At 46.4% G+C, this 20,088-nt stretch overlaps 1 protein-coding gene across 1 annotated transcript in view; it reads left to right on the top strand.

The window, feature by feature from the left end:
* Positions 1–17,428: 17,428 nt before the first annotated feature.
* The window catches only part of RNF149 (ring finger protein 149), a 31,477-nt gene continuing 28,817 nt past the window's right edge, over positions 17,429–20,088 (top strand). Inside the window, 3 exon segments of the mRNA XM_050755130.1 lie at positions 17,429–17,808; positions 17,811–17,846; positions 17,849–17,992. Of these exon segments, the coding sequence (XP_050611087.1) occupies positions 17,535–17,808; positions 17,811–17,846; positions 17,849–17,992 (454 nt within the window). The 5' untranslated portion in view covers positions 17,429–17,534.

Here is a 20,088-nt window from a genome sequence, read left to right as displayed (position 1 = left end):
CTCTTTTATTCTCCTGATGTGTATATATATACACATCAGGAGATATATATACAAAAAAATGTATATTTGTATATTTGTATATACATCAGGAGATGTATATACAAAATATATATATATATATATATTTGAGATGGAGTCTCACTGAGTCGCCCAGGCTGGAGTGAAGTGGTGCCATCTCTGCTCACTGCAGGCTCCGCCCCCCGGGTTCATGCCAGTCTCCTGCCTCAGCCTCCCAAGTAGCTGGGACTACAGGTACCCGCCACCACGCCTGGCTAATTTTTTTGTATTTTTAGTAGAGACGGGGTTTCACAGTGTTCGCCAGGATGGTCTCAATCTCCTGACCTCATGATCCACCTACCTTGGCCTCCCAAAGTGCTGGGATTACAGGCGTGAACCACCACAACCGGCCTTCTCCTGATAGATTTTTAAATAACCATATAAACCATTATATATAAAATTACATTGATGGGCTTATAATGTATAAAGATATAACTTGTATGACATAAGAGCAAAAAGGACAGTGAAGGAAACAAAACTATATAAAAGCAAAGTTTGTATTATTTTGAAATTTAGCTGGCATTATTGACAACTAGATGGATATAAGTACTTGCAATCCTTAGGGCAATTAGTAAGAATATAACTCATACAGATAGATAACAAGAAAAATGACAAGTGAATTAATGTTATAAACTAGAAATATCTACCTAACACAAAAGAAAGCAGAACCAGAAGAAACAAGAAAAACAAGACATATAGAAATAGAAAATAAACAGCAAATTGGCAGATGTGAATCCTACTTTTTCAGTAATTACATTAAATGTAAATTTAAAAGGTGAATATTTCTTCCTTTAGTTCTGTTGGGTTTTGCTCCACGTATGTTGAAGGGGTGGCCTGCCCCTCCACACCTGTGAGTGTTTCTCGTTAGGTGGAACGAGAGACTTGAGAAAAGAAATGAGACACAGAGACAAAGTATAGAGAAAGAAAAAGTGGGCCCAGGGGACCGGCGCTCAGCATAGAGAGGACCCACGCTGGCACCGGTCTTTGAGTTCCCTCAGTATTTATTGCTTCATTGATCATTATCTTTACCATCTTAGAAAAAGGGAAGTGGCAGGATAATAGGATCATCGTAGGGAGAAGGTCAGCAGTAAGACATATAAATAAAGATCTCTGTGACATGAATAGGTTTAAGGAAAAGTGCTGTGCGTTGATATGCATATGCAAACATCTCCATAAACCTTTTTAGTGCATAAAGAGCCGCATTGCGCTAGCAAGTCCCGCCTTTCGCCCTAAGGCGGTTTTCTCCTTTCTCAGTAAACAGAACATACAATTGGTTTTACACGGAAATGTTCCATTGCCCAGGGACGGGCAGGAGACAGATGCTTTTCTCTATCTCAACAGCCAAGAGGCCTTGTTTCCTCTTATGCTAGTCCTCCTCAGCACAGACCCTTCACAGGTGTCAGGCTAGGGGACGATCATGTCTTTCCTCTCCCACGAGGCCATATTTCAGACTATCACATGGGGAGAAACCTTGGACAATACCTAGCTTTCCTAGGGAGAGGTCCCTGTGACCTTTGGCAGTGTACGTGTCTCTGGGTACTTGAGATTAAGAGAATGGTGATGACTTTTCACAAGCATACTGCCTTCAGGCACTTGTTTAACAAAGCACATCCTGCACAGCCCAAAATCCGTTAAACCTTGAGTCACCACGGCACATGTCTCTTGCAAGGACAAGGTTGGGGGTAGGGTCACAGATTAACAGCATCTCAAATACAGAACAAAATGGAGTCTCTTATGTCTACTTCTTTCTATATAGACACAGTAACAGTCTGATCTCTCTTTCTTTTCCCCACAGTATGTTGAGACTTTGTTGTTGCTAATTAGTCAACAATAATAATTGAAGACTGTTTTAATTTAATTTAATGTAACTTAATTTAGGAGAGCTAAGCAATTAAACATGAGGCCAAAGTACGTAAGAAAGTGGCAGTCTTTTATTGCAAATATGCACACACTCTCGGGCGAGGTTCTCTGGTCCTCAGGTGTGGGGGGCCAGGGAAGTCGCGCCGGTGCTCTCGGGTGAGGTTCCCCGGCCCATGAAAACGGGGGTCGAAGAAGTCACGCGGGCTCCTGCTGGCGGCGGACTTTTATGCATTGGTACTGGAAGGCGGAGGGCAGTGGGCGGGATAAAGGCGTGATGGGGCGTCTCCGTAGGCGTGGCCGGGTAAGTTTCGATCTCTTCAGATTGACGTCACCTGGTGCATGCTCGGTTGATCTGCATCTTCCCAGGCATGGGCTGCATTTTCCCACGCGCGGGAAAGTTGGTGAGGAAGAACCCAGAAGCAACATGGATTGTGCCTTCCTTATTCACCTTTCCTCCATCTTGTCCTTTCTCCCTCACCCAAACAGTCCAACCTCTTATTGATTATAAGAATTTGGGGCGCCGTTGTCTGTCTGGCTGCTTCCTGCTGTTAGGGGGCATAGTTAGGGTCTGAGGTTGGCAGTTGGGTGTAGGGATGCAGGAGCATTTGGTTGCAGGTGACTCAGGTGATCTCTTGGACCTTGGCTCAGGGAAATTTTATTAAAATGGGAGCAAAATATAAGGCAAGGCAGAGGATTAGTATGGGAATTAGGAAATCACAAAGGGCACCCTGCCAAGCTAGGTCTTACATGACAGTAAAAAGTTGGGAAACCCACTGGTCGGGGGATGGGTCAGGAAGGAGGGTGTCTATGGGGTTTATGAGGGAAAAATCAGTTAAGTTAAGATGAAGAATGGTGAGGAAGCGGGAAAATTTGAGGAGGGTGTTCATCCTTGAGTAGAACCTGGTCACCTGGAGAAAGGGAAGGGGAATAGATGTTTTGAGTTAGGTTAAGATGTCTCGTCCTAAGAGGGGGTGGGACAAGAGGGCATGATGAGGAAAGAGTGGGCAAAGCATGCATAGTCCAGGCAGTAATTTAACACTGGGGTCTGGCGAGGGTTAGATGGTTTACCGTCTACCCTAACTACTGAGATAGTGGATGGCTGGCTAGGGCCTCCATAGGTTGACAAAACAGGATAGGTAGCCTCCGTATTGATGAGAAAAGAAATTGGCTTACCCGCTATCTGTAGAGTTACCTTAGGCTCGGCGAGGGTGACCAGGGTCTCCGAGTGTGGGCACCGTCAGTCGTCGTCCAGGTGTAGGAGCTGGAAGGAGCCTTCTGGCCTTTGAGGAGAGGCACCACGTTGAGGCACAATGCCTGCCCTGCTGGCGGGGCAATCAGACTTCCAATGTCCTTCCTGTTGGCAGGTTGGGCATGGCGTGGTAGGCAGGCGAGGATTTGGACACTGTTTTGCCTAATGCCCAGTTGTGCCACACTTAAGGCATGGACGAGACGAAGTAGCCGGCTTGGCCTGGGGACACTGATTTGCCTAGTGTCCTGGGTCTCCGCATTTATAGAAGGAGCCCTTGGGAGACTTGCCCTGTGTCTTCCCTGCCGGCAGAGTGGGCAACGCTGGTTGGAGGGCAGCCACTAGAGCTTGTGCCTGAAGCACAGCCCTTCTTTTCTCCTTGTCTAGCTCTGCGGCCTCAGCTGCTTCCTCTCTGGAGTTAAAAACGTTAAAGGCCAATTTTACTAAGTCCTGTATGGGGGTTTGAGGCCCATCTTCAACATTTTTTTGCTTTTTTTTTTCGAATATCTGAGGCTGACTGGGAGATAAAATAGGAGGCTAGGACAGCTGCTCCGGCTGGGGAGGTGGGGTCTAGCTGAGTAAATTGGGCTAGTGCCCCTGTAAGGTGATTTAGGAAGGAAGCCGGGTTCTCATCTGGGTGCTGGATGATTTCCTTTAATTTATCAAAATTGACCACTTTGTTAGAGGCTGCCTGCATACCGGCCAAGAGACATTGAACCATAATGTCTGTCCTATGGCGGCCGGGCTGCTGTGGCTGGTAATCCAAATCTGGTTCTATGGACGGGACAGCCATCTCTCCTAATGGGATGGTGGCGTCAGTTAAATGCCATTGATCTGCATGTTGCCTGGTGGCTGCAAGAATGCACTCTCTTTCCTCTGGGTTAAGAGTGGAAGTAAGAATGACATGTAAGTCATGCCAGGTAAGGTTATATGCTCTGGCCTATGTATTGAAACTCTTTGGAATATTAGGTGGGGTTGGCTGAGAAGTCGCCAAGTCGTTCTTCAATTTTGGAAAGGTCAGCCAGGGAAAAGGGGACGTGGACTCCAACCACGCCTTCGGCTCCGGCAACTTCTCGGTGGGGGGGCCAACAAACTAGCAGGGGAGGTTGGAACAGACTGACCAGTAGGGTAGGTTAAGACAGGCTGACTGGTAGAGGGGGTTGGGGCAGGCTTACTGGTAGAGGGCTGACTAATGGGGGCCACTACCGCAGTCTTGGAGCGAGTGTGGGCGGAAATGGGAGAGGTAAGAGGAGTGGCTGAGGGAGGAGTGTCGGGCGGGGCGGTGGGAGCTCCATAGGGAGGGGTGAGAGGAGTGGCTGAAGGAGGAGAGTCGGGAGGGGCAGTAGGAAGTCCATAGGGAGGGGGGTTGGAAAGTCGGGAGGGAGGTCGCCTGCCATCGGCCCCATCTGAGATGGAGGTGGAGTCCTCCTCAGTTGCTGAGGTGGGGGCCAAGGGCCGGGTTTAGGGGTTTAGGCTAACAAGACCTGGGCCATTTAACACCGGGCGCACAGGTCTGGGCGAGAGCGCAAGTCCTAAAAGCCTTGGACATAGATAATTTCTGACCACTTTCCGAGCCTCTGGCAGAAATTAGAGAGATCTAATTAAAATGTTACGGTCTAAAGTGCCTTCAGGCGGCCGTTGAGACTGGTTGTCAGTCTCAATGTTGAGACTGGCCATGCCACAGTGGAAAGTAAAATCAGTCGCTTTCGTTTAAGATCTTGCTCTAATTGTAAAGTTTTGAGATTAGTTAGAAGACACCCTAAAGGGGTGTCTCTAGGTATTTTGGATTGGGGATTTCCCATTGCCTTTCTCTCACCTATAGGTGGAAACTGAACTCTACCTGGCTACAAAGCGTCCTTTGGAGCCACTAGAGACCGGGAGGCTCCTGGAGCCGGAATGGAGATTACCTCCAGGCGGACGTCTCCATCCTGGACAGGTCTCACACGGACTGGAATAGAGTTCCTTTGGGCAGACGTCTCTACCTTTGGGAACTCTCCTGTAGGTCACCTGGTGACCAAAAAACCTTGGGCCTGCGCAGGACTTCTGGCCAAGGAGTATGAGAGGGAGGCAAGAGGTACTCACCCCTAGGAGACTTGGAGGTGTGGAAAGAGATGTCTAGGTCCTGGTCCGTCCGTGGCGTGGAAGGAGGAGGCTCCTCGGACCTTAGGGGGCCCTGAGGATGGGTCTCCTCCCGGGTTTTTGGCATGCCACAGTGGAGAGGAAAATTAGCCGCTTTCGTTTTAAATCTTGAGCTAGATGTAAGGCTTCTAAGTTTTGGAGGAGACACCCTAAGGGGGGGTTCCTAGGGATTTTCGATTGTGAGGTTCCCATTGTTTAACCACCAGAAATGGAAACCGACCTCACGCAGTGGCAAAGCGTCCTTTGCCACTGCTAGAGACCGGAGGCTCCTGGAGTCACTAACAGAGAATTGAGGAACTTCAAGACGGACGTCTCCGGGTTGAAGACCTCACTGCGCCACAGGGTGGCTACATCCATGGGCGTACGTACGACTCCAGGCCAAGGACACGGAAACGGACGGAGATGGTTAACAAAGGGGAGTACTCACCGAAGGAGAAATTCTCAGAGCGGCACCAGTGGAAAGCTGGAACACTTGTTCGGTGTTGGTGGCTGGTTGGGTTGGGAGCCGGTTCGCTGGGGAGGAGATTCGTTAGACCCCTAGGGGATGTTGAGGAGGGGTCTCCTCCCAGGTCGGGTTTCAGCACCAGCTGTTTTAATTTAATTTAATGTAACTTAATTTAGGAGAGCTAAGCAATTAAACATGAGGCCAAAGTACGTAAGAAAGTGGCAGTCTTTTATTGCAAATATGCACACACTCTCGGGCGAGGTTCTCTGGTCCTCAGGTGTGGGGGGCCAGGGAAGTCGCGCCGGCGCTCTCGGGTGAGGTTCCCCAGCCCATGAAAACGGGGGTCGAAGAAGTCACGCCGGCTCCTGCCAGTGGCAGACTTCTATGCATTGGTACTGGAAGGGGGAGGGCAGTGGGCGGGATAAGGGCATGATGGGGCGTCTCCGTAGGCGTGGCGAGGTAAGTTTTTTTTTTTTTTTTTGAGACGGAGTCTCGCCGTGTCTCCCAGGCTGGAGTGCAGTGGCGTGATCTCAGCTCACTGCAAGCTCCGCCTCCCGGGTTCACGCCATTCTCCCGCCTCAGCCTCCCAAGTAGCTGGAACTACAGGCGCCCGCCACCACGCCCGGCTAGTTTTTTGTATTTTTTTTTTTTAGTAGAGACGGGGTTTCACCATGTTAGCCAGGATAGTCTCGATCTCCTGACCTCATGATCCACCCGCCTCGGCCTCCCAAAGTGCTGGGATTACAGGCTTGAGCCACCGCGCCCGGCCGTAAGTTTCAATCTCTTCGGATTGATGTCACCTGGCGCATGCTCGGTTGATCTGCATCTTCCAGGGCATGGGCTGCATTTTCCCGTGCGTGGGAAAGTTGGTGAGGAAGAACCTGGAAGCAACATGGATTGTGCCTCCTTGTTCACCTTCCTCCATCTTGTCCTTTCTCCCTCACCCAAAGACTTTACCAGGCATGGTGGCTCTTGCCTGTAATCCCAGCACTTTGGAAGGCTGAGGTGGGTGGATCACTTGAGGTCAGGAGTTCAAGACCAGCCTGGCCAACATGGTGAAACCCCATCTCTACTACAAATACAAAAATTAGCTGGGCACAGTGGCACGTGCCTGTAATCCCAGCTACTCGGGAGGCTGAGGCAGGAGAATCACTTGAAACTGGGAGGCAGAGGTTGTGGTGAGCCAAGATTGTGCTACAGAACTCCAGCCTGGGTGACAGAGCGAGATTCTGTCTTGAAAAAAATAATAATAATAATTGAAGACTTCAATACCCCACTTTAAATAATGAGAAAAACAGCTTAACAGAAGATCAACAAGGAAACAGAAGACTGGAATAACACTGTAAACCAACTACATCTAACAGGTGTCTGTAGAACACTGCACCCAGCAACAGCAGAGTACACATTCTTCTCAAGCGCACATGGAATGTTCCCCAGAATAGATTGTATGTTACCTCACAAAACAATTGAATTTTAAATTCAAATAGATTTAAAAGTATTAAAATTATATAAAGTATGTTCTCCAACCACAATGAAATTAAATGAGGGCCAGAAATGGTGGCTCACACCTGAAATCCCAGCACTTTGGGAGGCCGAGGCGAGTGGATCACTTGAGATCAGGAGTTTGAGACCAGCCTGGCTAAAATGGTGAAACCTCATCTCTACTAAAAAAAATACCAAAAAATTAGCCCGGTGTGGTGGCGTGTGCCTGTAATTCCAGCTACACAGGAGGCTGAGGCACAAGAATCACTTGAATCCTGGAGGCAGAGACTGCAGTGAGCTGAGATCATGCCACTACACTCCAGCCTGGGTGACAGAGTGAGACTCCATCTCAAAAAACAAAACAAAACAAAAATTAGAAATCTACAAGAAAAAGTAGTTTGGGAAATTCACAAATATGTTAACATTTAAAAAACTCATTCCTAAATAATCAATGCATCGAAGAATAAAAAACAAGGAAAGTTAGACAGTACTTTGAGATGAATTAAAATGAAAAAAATTCCAAAACTTCTGAGATACAGCTAAGGCAGTACCTAAAGAGAAATTTATAGCAGTAAATACCTTTTTTAAAAAGAATATCTGAAATCAGTACCTTAACCTTTCACCTTAAAAAACTGGCAAAAGAAAAGCAAACCAAACCCAGAACAAGCAGAAGACCATAACAAAACCTAGAGCAGAAATAAACTAAATAGAGAATAGAAAAAAAAAAATAGAGGAAATCAATTAAAACAAAAGTTGGCTCTTTGAAAAGATGAACAAAATTGACAGACCTTTATTTGACTGTCCAAGAATTTAGTAGACTGTTCAAGAAGAAAGAGAGAGAACTCACTATTAAATCAGGAATGAAAGAGGGGACATCGGCCAGGCGCGGTTGCTCACGCCTGTAATCCCGGCACTTTGGGAGGACGAGGTGGGTGGATTACCTGAGGTCAGGAATTCAAGACCTGCCTGATCAACATGGTGAAACCCCATCTCTACTAAAATACAAAATTGACAGGGCGTGGTGGCGCATGCCTGTAATCCCAGTTACTTGGGAGGCTGAGGCTGCAAAATCACTTGAACTTGGGAGGCGAAGGTTGCCATGAGCCAAGATCGTGCCATTGCACTCCAGCCTGGGCAACAAGAGTAAAACTCTGTCTCAAAAAAAACAAAAAAGGGGGGCAGGGTGACATCACTACTAACCTTACAGAAATAAAAAGGATTATAAGTGAATATTATGAGTAATTATGTGCCAACAAATTAGATAACCTAGGTGAAACAAATTCTTAGAAAGACAAATATAACACAGTTGTCTACATAACGGAGCTATATTTATTTACCTGTTCATAAATAGGTATTTACAAAGATTAACTGAAAACTATGGAAAGAGATAGCTGCATTTTGAATATTGGCAGATAAGTCTGTCACATGTCTTCTTTTTTTTTTTATTTTGTTTGTAGAGCTCTACAGCTACAACTGATTATATAAGATGAATGAAGTACAGTTGAATAATACTGGCTTTTCTTTGAAATAACCTCAGAAGAGTGGCACATTATATGAGTATAAAAGAATATGTTACATGTTTCCAGGAGAGAAGCGCAATCCACAAACTTGAGGAAATGGAAGAATTTCTCACTGTGGTGGGCTATCATGACATAACAGGCTCTGCCAAGACAAGCTATAGTCACTGCATGACCTGGTGCTAGGAGTGTACTAAAGAGCTTATAAATTGCAGCCTGCACCTACGGGTAATACCGTAGCCCCTGTTTATGGGTTTTCCAAAACCATTGACAAATCTGTGTATTTATGGAGTTTGCAGGATGTCATAGCCTGCTTTTTCCACAAGGATAAGAAAGGGTTAATACAAATGTTTTGGTAAATATGTAACCTCATAATTTTTCATCCTCTGGTAAATTTTTTTTCATATACTGGAGCTAAATTTTCGAATGGTAGTAAGGCTAATTTTTCTGTGATCCATTCTGCAATATTTGTGAGAGTCACATTTTAAACACAGAAAATACTAGGTACATAAAATTCCTGGGAATTAAGATCTTTGGTTCTTGAGAAAGAAGATTGATTCTTCACCAGATGTCAGGAAAGATCTTTGAATACTTTGAGTGTAACATGAAGGCACAGTCGTATTTTGAGTTCATTAACAAATAACATGTTCTTGCTAGACTCAATAGCAATGTCTCAGGAAATCCACTTGCATTTACCCGGCCCTGCATTGTTCAATAAGCCACATGTGGCTGTTAAGCACCTGGAATGTTACTAGTCCAAATGGAGGTGTGCTGTAAGTGTGAGACACACGGAGTTCCAAAGACTTAGTACAAAAAACTTGTAGGGCCGGGCACGGTGGCTCATGCCTATAATCCCATCACTTTGGGAGGCCGAAGTGGGTGGATCACTTGAGGCCAGGAGTTCAAGACCAGCCTGGGCAACATGGTAAAACCCTATCTCTACTAAAAATGCACAAATTAGTGTGGTATGGTGGTACGTGCCTGTAGTCCCAGCTATTCAGGAGGCTGAGGCACAAGAATAGATTGAACCCAGAGGTGGGGGTTGCAGTGAGCCGAGATGGCACCATTGTACTCCAGCCTGGACAACAGAGGGAGACTCCATCTCAAAAAAAGAAAAAGAAAAAAAAAACCTTGTGAGTGATCTCAAATTTTTTATATTCCTTACATGTTGAACTATTTTTGCATAAATCTGGATGAATAAAATACATTATTAACATTAATTTCCTCTGTTCTTTTTTTAATGTGGCTACTCAAGCATTCTAAATTATATATGTGGCTTATCTTGTAGGTCTTTTGGACTGCAAAGACCTAGTCTATCACAGACTACTTGACACATCCACTGGAAGATGCTGGAATTGGCATCACAGACTGGCAGGAATGCCCAGGAATGGCTGCAGACGTTTTCTTCCTGAAAATTCGTCATAGAGAACTGGTGGACAATGGAATCTGGTTTTCCTCACTTTTTTAACACTAGTAGTGTTCAGAAAATTAAAGATGTAAACAAATAAACAAAAAACAGGCTACTGTGTAAAGGGGCGCCCAGGCCTAGGTCTGATTATAGTTTGATTTAACCCCTGGAAAGGATGTTTGATAATGTTCCAGTTTATGGCCTAATGACCAACATTATCAAATTACCCCTTAGGTGCTTTGGTGCCATATTTACAGGCTCTTCCACTAGTACTCATTTCAAACAGAGGTTAAAAAGTTGAGAGGCCTGCAGGCACTCCTGACCCATATTAGAGCCTGGCCATACTCATCTAGGCCACTGGAGGCGTAGATGAGCCTGGGGAGACTCCTGCTTCTCAGGAGCCACCCCTAGATTTTCTGGTTTGAATATAAACCAGTAGAAGTCCACTTTGGGACCTCTGCCAATCCATCTGGGAGGTCACACGCCTGGTGCCTTTCACACACTCACCAAAATAGCTTAGAAAAGATCCATTCTTTGTACCTCCAAGTGTCCCTGACCCTATACTCCTCCCCCAGTATACACCTACTACCCCAAACAGAGCAAAGATTTTGTAGACCTTTCCAGGTTTTCCTTAGGATTGTAATTTTTTTTTTTTTTTTTTTTTTTTTTTGAGATAGAGTCTCACTCTCTCCCTCAGGCTAGAGTGTGCAGTGGCATGATCTGGGCTCACCGCAAACTCTGCCTCCCAGGTCAGGCATTTTTCCTGCCTTAACCCCCCGAGTAGTTGGGATTACAGGTGTGCGCCACCATGCCCAGGTAATTTTTGTATATTTAATAGAGATGGGGTTTCGCCATGTTGGCCAGGCTGGTCTCGAACACCTGACCTCAAATGGTCCGCCCGCCTTGGCCTCCCAAAGTGCTGGGATTACAGGTGTGAGTGATCGTGCCTGGCCAGGATTGTAATATTTATTTTATTAGCAATAAAATCATGTAAGTGCATTAAAGAAAATGTATGAAGTACAGAAAATAATTTGTGTTTTAATTTTTTTAGAGACAGAGTCTTGCTCTGTCACCCAGACTGGAATACAGCAGCGTGACCATAGCTCGCTGCAACCTCCACATACTGGGCTCAAGCGATTGTCCTGCCTCACCTCCTAAGTAACTGGAGCTACAGGCACACACCACAACATGTAGCTAATTTTTTAAAAAAATTTTGGGCTGGGCGCGGTGGCTCACGCCTGTAATCCCAGCACTGTGGGAGGCCGAGGCGGGCGGATCACAAGGTTAAGAGATCGAGACCATCCTGGTCAACATGGTGAAACCCTGTCTCTACTAAAAATATAAAAATTAGGTGGGTTTGGGGGCACATGCCTGTAATCCCAGCTACTTGGGAGGCTGAGGCAGGAGAATTGCTTGAACCCTGGAGGCAGAGGTTGCAGTGAGCCAAGATCAGTCACTGCACTCCAGCTTGGCGACAAAGTGAGACTCCGTCTCAGAAAAAAACAAAATTTTTTTTTGTAGAGATGGGGTCTCCTTGTGTTGCCCAGGCTGGTCTCAAACTCCTGACCTCAAGTGATTCTCCCACTTCAGCATCCTAAAGTGTTGGAATTCCAGGCGTAAGCCACCAGGTCTGGCCAATTTTTAAAATTTATAATAAAATAAAACTAAATTCAGAAACATTTTCACTCAGAGCAGTATCAACATCCAAAATGACCACTATTAGTGATTATGTAATACCAAGTCTTTTTTCATACACAGTTGAGTTCTATGAAGGTGAATATGTGTGTTTTAATATTTCAATAAGTTATCATTAATTCAAACCTATGCTTATCTGGGTACACAAATCTAAAAGCCACAGTCCCTGTCATCATGAAGGCCCCCTGTCAAGGAAAATGGGGTTTTAAGCCTCTTTAGAAATTTCTTTCTTCCCAATTTCAACAAAATGCCAGTATGTATAAAGTGTACATATAAATCAGATAAGTGATGTTTTATTAGTAGAACCTAATTTCCAATTAGTGATATTTATTTCGAAATACTAATTTGTTTGTTCTCCCCTCTATGCCCATATCATCCCACAGCCAGTTGGAGCAGGTGCCAAGTTTGATGTTCCTCTGACCCAGGAAGGTGTGCAGAGTGGACAGCAAAAGCGGTTCTAAGGCTCTTCCACCCTCTGAAGAGGACACAGGCAGTATTACAGAAAGGAGACTCCTCTAAGGGGCCTGTGAGCTCGTCAGCAGTGGGAACAAACGGGCCCGCCGGACCTCTGGAATCAGAATCTCTGGGGGTAAGGTTGAGGAACTTTTTTTAACAAGTTCTTCAGGCCATGAGTATGCACATTAAAGTGTGAAAACCATCAGGTTACAGGAAGAATTTCAGAGGTGGTGGAGTGTGTTCACTTTTGGGGGGAAGAAAGAAGAGAGGGAGTAAGCCCCTGGACACGTGAGACTCCAGGGTTGCACCTGAGGGGGTGTTACAATTTCAGATGAGGTGGCAGTCAGGATCCCAGCCCAGCAAAGCCTTTTCCTGCCGCATGCCACTCACAGCAGGCTGGGAAGCAGTGCAGAGACAGTGGGAGCGGCAACGTGTTCACTGAGGCTGCCAACCAGAAGCCCCTGCCGAAACCCCCAGCCCTGGCCTCTGGACCCCATTGGGGCCTATCACCTTTTGAGGGACCCCTATACTGACTGAGACACCCCTCGTAGGATGGATCTCACAGATCAATTTATTTCTATTAAAAACAAGGTGGGTATGATGGCTTATGGTCCCAGCTTGTTGGGAGGCTGTGACAGGAGGATTGCTTGAGCCCAGGAATTTGAGGCTATAGTGCACTATGATTGCACCTGTGAATAGCCACTGCAGTCCAGCCTGGGCAACACAGTGGAAACAACGACAAAATATACCACCACCCAAAAGAATAAGGAACTGGAGAATTCTCGTACACCTGAGATTGTAGACTGAGAATCTTACCCACTACGTGTATTATGAGGTCAGTAAATAAGACAACAAACCATTTTGATGAATACAAAATTCTTCAATTGCAAGTTGTGAATGACACATGCCATTCTATATCAGCCTCGCCCTCTAAAGCGCTTCTTTATTGGAGGCTGTTTTTGCGTATTATGAAGGAAACCCTCGTTCATACTCATAGGTAATACTGTGTTCAGCAGGAGGATGTGATGAGCCAAATACAGAATGTGGGAAATTATACAGGACAAATCATCCAGTTTCTTCCTTTAAAAACTGAAAAGAAAAAAAACCTATAAATAAAGGAAACTTGAGAGACATTTCAACCAAATGCAATGTGTGAATCTTCATCCAAACAAAATGTAAAATAACATTCAGGAGACAATCAGGGGAAATTCGTGTGCTGACTGAATATTCAATGATATTAAAGAATTGTGGTCACATTTTTTAATGTGATAATAGTATTGTGCTTTCATGTTTTTACAGAGTCCCTATGCTTTAAAGGTACATATTAAAATGTTTACAAATAAAATGATATAATATCTTGGATTTCCTTTGTCAATCTTAACTCATGAGATTCAGAACATATAGTTAATTATAGAAAAATTCTATAATTCAAGTGCAAAGCTTAAAGATGGCCGTAGAGAAACACAGAGTCCAAATAAGCAGGGTCAGTGTTCCAAAGTAGAAAAGTTAAGGTTTTACTTGTGTAGGTAGAGACGGAGAAGTTTTAGCAGGATTAAATATTTTCCATATCAGACCAGTGCATATGTTATAGTTATTTGATAACTACAAATATTTGATTGCTACATTTCAAGGAGGATTTATTTATTAATTTACTACTGTGTGAAGAGGGGTAAAAATCTGTGGGGGGTCTTATCTCTGGTGCTGCTTGGCCTTTCCAATTATTTACAGGAAAAAAAACAGAAGTTGCAGCTGCATGCCACGTGACTCAGGTCACACAGCCACATCCCTTTCAAGACTCAGAATACTTTCAAGTTCCAACAGCTTTAAGTTTGAATTATTTAATTTCACACCTTCAAAGTACTCCATCAGAGGAGATAGGAAGTGGTCAGGTATATACTTGAAATCAAATTAGCCGTGAGTTGATCTGAAGCAATCTTCACAGGTTTAACAAGAATTCTGGATAGAAATATAGTTATGGGTAAGCAGTAATCAGGCGGCACTTGGACCCACTTCCTTGTAACCACAAGTCATGTGTCAGTAGACACTGACTGTTTGTAGCCCCATTCTTCCTATTGATAGGACTTCTAACGTTAGCATCAGAAGGCTTTTGTTTAAGAATTGCTTATGATGTTTCTGGGATCCCTAATTCCAGTAAAACAGATGATGCCAACCAATCTGAAGGCCCCCACAGGGGAACAGAATCATCATGAGAATACGATTTCTTCAGCTCCCTATCCCATGATTTTACACTCTGCACTCTTCAATCATCCAACCAATGATTTCCACACTTGAGCCCACTCCAAAACTCTTAAGAACCCTAGTCCCAAACTCCTCTGGGAGATGGATTTGAGGTTTCTCTGATCTCCTCGTTCAGCAGCTCTACAATTAAACCTCTCTCTGCTGCAATCTGGTGTATCAGTGTTTTGACTCACCATGTGCTTCAGGCAATAGACCTATTATGGTTACAGATCATTGTTGAATCTAAGTTACAAGTGCATAACGTTTCTTATACCAGTCTCTCTACTTTTGAAAGTGTCTGAAAGTTTCTACAATAAAATGATTAAAAGAAAAGAGTACAATAAATCCCAATTGCTCAAGCCTGTAATCCCAGCACTTTGGGAGGCCGAGACGGGCGGATCACGAGGTCAGCAATCGAGACCAAAACGGTGAAACCCCGTCTCTACTAAAAAATACAAAAAACTAATGAGTCCCACTACTCTGAGGCAGGAGAATGGTCTAAACCCTTGCAGTCTGAGATCCGGCCACTGCACCCCAGCCTGGGCGACAGAGCAAGACTCCGTCTCCCCACCTCTCGCACCCTTTCTCTCCCTCCCCACACCAAAGAGTGAGGTGGAAGGCTTGTTAGTTTTTCTTCTGGGGCAGTACGGAAGGGGAATTAACCAGACTGAAGGCCCCTGGCAGCCAGTGTAGGGAAAGAAGGTCCTGAAGATTTGAGGTAGTGGTGGCAACTTTGGATCAAGGAAAACCAACTGAGGCCTGGAGCTAGTAATAAAAACATAAAGACCAAGGAACTGTGCTGAGCTCAACAGCTGCAACGTCTGTTCCTATTAGCCTGCTGGACTTTGCTCAACAAGCCTGTAACCAATCCTGAGTACTGAACTCTGAGCAGTATTAAAAAAAAAAAAAAAAAAAAAGCTATTCTGCCTATTTCAGAAATTATCAATTACTTATCAATTACACATACAACACTGTGCTAGTTGAGGTAGGCTCATGAAAAGACCGAGGACACAATCCTAGCCCTTGCGAAGTTCACAACATTAAAAGAAGGCCCAAAACTTGGAAAGCAGTATTGCTGCTACAGCATGAATGTACAAACATACACAAGCAACATGGAAAACTGGAGGAGAACCCAAGTTTGCCCGTAGTTACCCAAGGCGGGTTTCATCAAAACAAATAGCTTTTGAGTTAACACTTGAAGACTAACTTAGTGTTTGCTGGGACAAGAGCCAGGAGCAGGTCACTGGAGAAAGAAGTCAATGAATTTGCAAGACATAACATGAAACTGCAAGGACACGTTTTTGGGAACTACAGTATTTGTTTTGCTGCAGCATAAAGGGTCCCTAAAACCCGTTCTCAGCCTGCACAGACCACGATAATTTAAGCCTGAGGCCCTTTGGGCCTTTTAAAATTCAGTTTCCTGACGGGAAAGGAGAGGAGATCCAACTTCATGGAAAACTTACAGGCTATGGGTCAGACTGCATTTTGGAGCACAGAGACAGTCCAAGAAAGACAGCAGCAAAGCGGAAATGGAGAGGGTTTAAGGCCCAACAAAAAACATATGATGCAGGCCGGGGGCACTGACTCGGGCCTGTAATCCCAGCACTTCGGGAGGCTGTGGTCAGGAGTTCAAGATCAGCCTGGCCAACATTGCAAAACCCTGTTTCTACTAAAAATACAAAAATTAGGTGGGTGGCGCCCTCCTGTAATCCCACCTACTCTGGAGCCTGAGGCAGGAGAATCGCTTGCACCTGGGAGGCAGAGGTTGCAGTGAACCAAGATCGCGCCACTGCACTCCAGCCTGGGCAACAGAGCGAGACTCTGTCAAAACAAAACAAAACAAAACAAAACAAAACAAAACAAAAAAACACGTGATGCGGGCGGCAACAACCTACTTCCTACAGTTATAGACCCTTAACACGGGAAGATGAGTCTATCTGAAACCAATGTTCTGAACTTCCTTTCTGACAGCAGTAGGCTTTGTACTCACAGTAGTTTTACATGGATTCTGTATCACTGGGTATTGATATCCAAACAACAAATCCTTTTCCCTTTTTTATTGACATACAACATAGGTGTTCATTTAGGTAATCTGATGCCCAAATGAGCACTTACGTTGTATGTCATCAGTAGCAGGCATCAGACTACCTAAATGACACTTATGTTGTATGCCTATGCCTGATTATTTCAAAATTACAGATTACACATAAAACACTGTAACAAAAATGGCTGATGTAAATATACTTAAGCTGTAAGGAATCAACTAGCACCATAATATTGGTAGCAAAAGGCAGTTGGATAGTGTGTGCGTAACTTTGGTTTTTTTTTTTTTTTTTAATTGCCTCTCTAGTCGCCCAGGCTGGAGAGGAGTGGTGATCTCGGCTCAATGCAGCCTCCACCTGCGGGGCTCAGGTGATCTTCCCACCTCGGCCTCCCGAGTGGGAACTACCGGCGGACGCCAACAGGTTTGGCTAATTAACTTTGAAACGATTTACACAAGGCCTCTGCCATGTGCCTTGCACAATAAACTCTCCACAAACATCTGTTAAGCGATTTTACTGAACCGCGGTCCACGCCTGCTTTCAGGGAAGCTTCCCGTTTCTCTGGAGTTACTTCCCCTCACTTCGGGGATGCTAGACGTCCTGTGGCGCAAACTCGGCCCCTGGCCAAGGGGTCAGCCGTGGCGCAAACTGTGGTATAGGCTGCGCGCCCCGCCTCCGCCCACAGGCGCCCGAGAGCCCGGAACGGCTTGCGGTCCGTGGCTCAGCGGAGCTTACGCCTGCGTACTGCGCGGCTGATCGGGCGAGGGCGGGGCCAGGGCCAGTCACGCCCCTCGTCCGCTCCGCCAAGTGCGCGTGCGCAGCGGCCAGGGCCCCGACCCCGCCTCAGTCTTCCCGGGCGGCGGTGGGCGTCAGCTTCTCTGCGCTCCGCGGCCTCACAGCACTCGCGCGTGACCCCCCGCCTGCCCCTAGTCAGCTCAGCTGTGCTGCCATGGCGTGGCGGCGGCCCGAGGCCGGCGTTGGGGCCCGCGGCGGGCTGGCTCTGGCGTTGCTCGCCCTGGCCCTGTGCGCGCCCGGGGCCCGGGGCCGGGCTCTCGAGTGGTTCTCGGCCGTGGTGAGCATCGAGTACGTGGACCCGCAGACCAACCTGACGGTGTGGAGCGTCTCGGAGAGCGGCCGCTTCGGCGACAGCTCGCCCAAGGAGGGCGCTCAGGGCCTGGTGGGCGTCCCGTGGGCGCCCGGCGGAGACCCCGAGGGCTGCGCGCCGACACGCGCTTCTTCGTGCCCGAGCCCGGCGGCCGAGGGGCGCGCCCTGGGTCGCCCTGGTGGCTCGCGGGGGCTGCACCTTCAAGGACAAGGTGCTGGTGGCGGCGCGGAGGAACGCCTCGGCTGTGGTCCTCTACAACGAGGAGCGCTACGGGAACCTCACCATGCCCATGTCCCATGCGGGTGAGCAGGCCGGGGCGCGAGGACGGGAGGGGGACTTATGCGCGGCAACCGAGGCTGGGGTCTTCAGGGTTGGCCCTGAACCGCAGGCCGCCAAGCGGGCCTGGCACGATTCTCAGGCCTCTAGCTGTTGGAACTCTCAGGGAAGCCCTCATTTGCTCGGTGCGGCTCCCCGAGCGCTGTTGGGAGGGAGGTAAGTCTGCAGACGAGATATGATCTTCGCCTTTGATCCATGGGGTGAAGGGAGTACAAAAGACGTTAAAATCCACAGAAGGAGCCTTGTGGTTCTAACAGGTGGGGAAATCTTAGATTCCTAATCATGGTCCCCTTTCCATTCACCGCTTCCAAAAGTTGGAGGGGTGAGTAGGAATCCAAGCTCTTAACCCAGCGCGCCCCAGGATCGGTTGTCCCTTCATCAACATAAGGTGATGGCTCGTTGGCACTCTGGTTTCTTCGCTTTCTTGAATCATGTCTGAATATTCTAAACTCTGAGTCAGAAAACCTGCATCTGACTGAGTCAGTAAACCTTGACCTGTGCTTTCTGACTTGCTAAATTTAGGGTTATAACACTGGCTCTACTGCCGGTCAGATTCAGTGAGTCTTGAGTTACGATCAAAATTTTGAAATTACTGTATTCATTCCAGACAAGACCTTGGGACCTGTAATCCCAGCACTTTGGGAGGCCGAGGTGGGAGGATCGCTTGAGGCCAGGAGTGCGAGACTAGCCTGGCGCACATAGTGAGACACCATCCTATAAAAATTTTTAAAAATCGCGTGGGCAGGGTGGCGCCCACCTGTAGTCCCAGGCACTCAGAAGGCTGAGATGGGAGAATCACTTGAGCCCAGGAGGTCGAGACTGTAGTCAGAGCTGTGATTGTGCCACTGTACTCCAGCCTGGGCGAGAGAGCAAGACCTCAAGAAAAATAATAATAATAATAATAATAAGACCTTGCTATTTGCCAGGCAACCCTTCCTACACATACCATTCCCTAGGGCAGCAGGTTGTATCTTCAGGCAGTAGTCGTAGTTTTAAGTCTTATTTTGCAAAATATCCTTAAAACTAAGTTCCGGGTAAAATAACGACCAGTACACAGAGAGTGAACATATTCTGTTATGTAAGATAACCACTTATGCATCACACAACTAGTTGACTCAGTCTCAGCTTAATGTGGTTAATTTTTTTTGTGTTTGTTTCCACTGCTACTAAGTCAGACATTATTTTTCCTATACTTCTGTTTTTTGCTCTATTTTGGCGTCCTGAATACAAGTTCAGGACCTAACAGTAAAGTGAGGACAGAAAAATAACCTTGGATTTGCCTATTTTGTGAAGTGATGGGAAAAGTAGCCAGCTGAAAGACTGTTGAGAGGAAGTAAGGATTGTTAGGACAACTCTTTCAAGAAGGTTGAAGACTGAGGGAGATGCAGAGGAATGGGCAGAAATTGTGGGAGTACGGGATGGTGGGACAAAGTTGGTAGGGTGTGTTTGAAATTGGGTGGGAGTGATCTGCCAGAGTTTTCCAGAGGGCAGGAAGGCTGGGTCCAGAACCCTGGAGGCTTGGCCACAGGCAGTCCAAGGACAGTTCCTCAGTTGCAGCAGAAAGGAGGGCATGGGAATGAGAGCAGATGTCCATGTGGTGGCACTGGGCTAGGCACCATGTTGGGTGCGGTTATTCCAGTGGTTACAAATCTATTTAATTGTCATGGTACCCAGGCTGCGTTTCCACAAGAGTGTCATGAAAGGTCCTGTCAGATTTGACATAGCACTCCACGTACATCCTATCAACAGTGTTCCCCACTTTAGTAGTTCTGTCAAAGAAAAGAGGTTAGTGTGCCATGATTCTCTGTTGCTGGGTCCTTATACACCCATCTTAACGTAGACTTTTTTTCAAATGGCAGGTTCATCAGCCTACAGTTTTCCAAATCTACTTACTGCATTTTTTGATAATAGCTTTAAGAACCCCCTTTTCGGGCTAATAGCACTTGTTGTAACCATGGCTCAGCAACCTTGCCTGCTTATGTTATTGACATGTAATTTATCCAGGCCCAGAAAAACACCTCTGATGTTCATGTGAAATCTACTTCTTGGGAGCTTCTCTTCC

This window comes from Macaca thibetana, chromosome 13, assembly GCF_024542745.1.
Source record: "Macaca thibetana thibetana isolate TM-01 chromosome 13, ASM2454274v1, whole genome shotgun sequence".
NCBI lineage: Eukaryota > Metazoa > Chordata > Mammalia > Primates > Cercopithecidae > Macaca > Macaca thibetana.
This window is presented reverse-complemented; position numbering and strand designations above follow the sequence as displayed.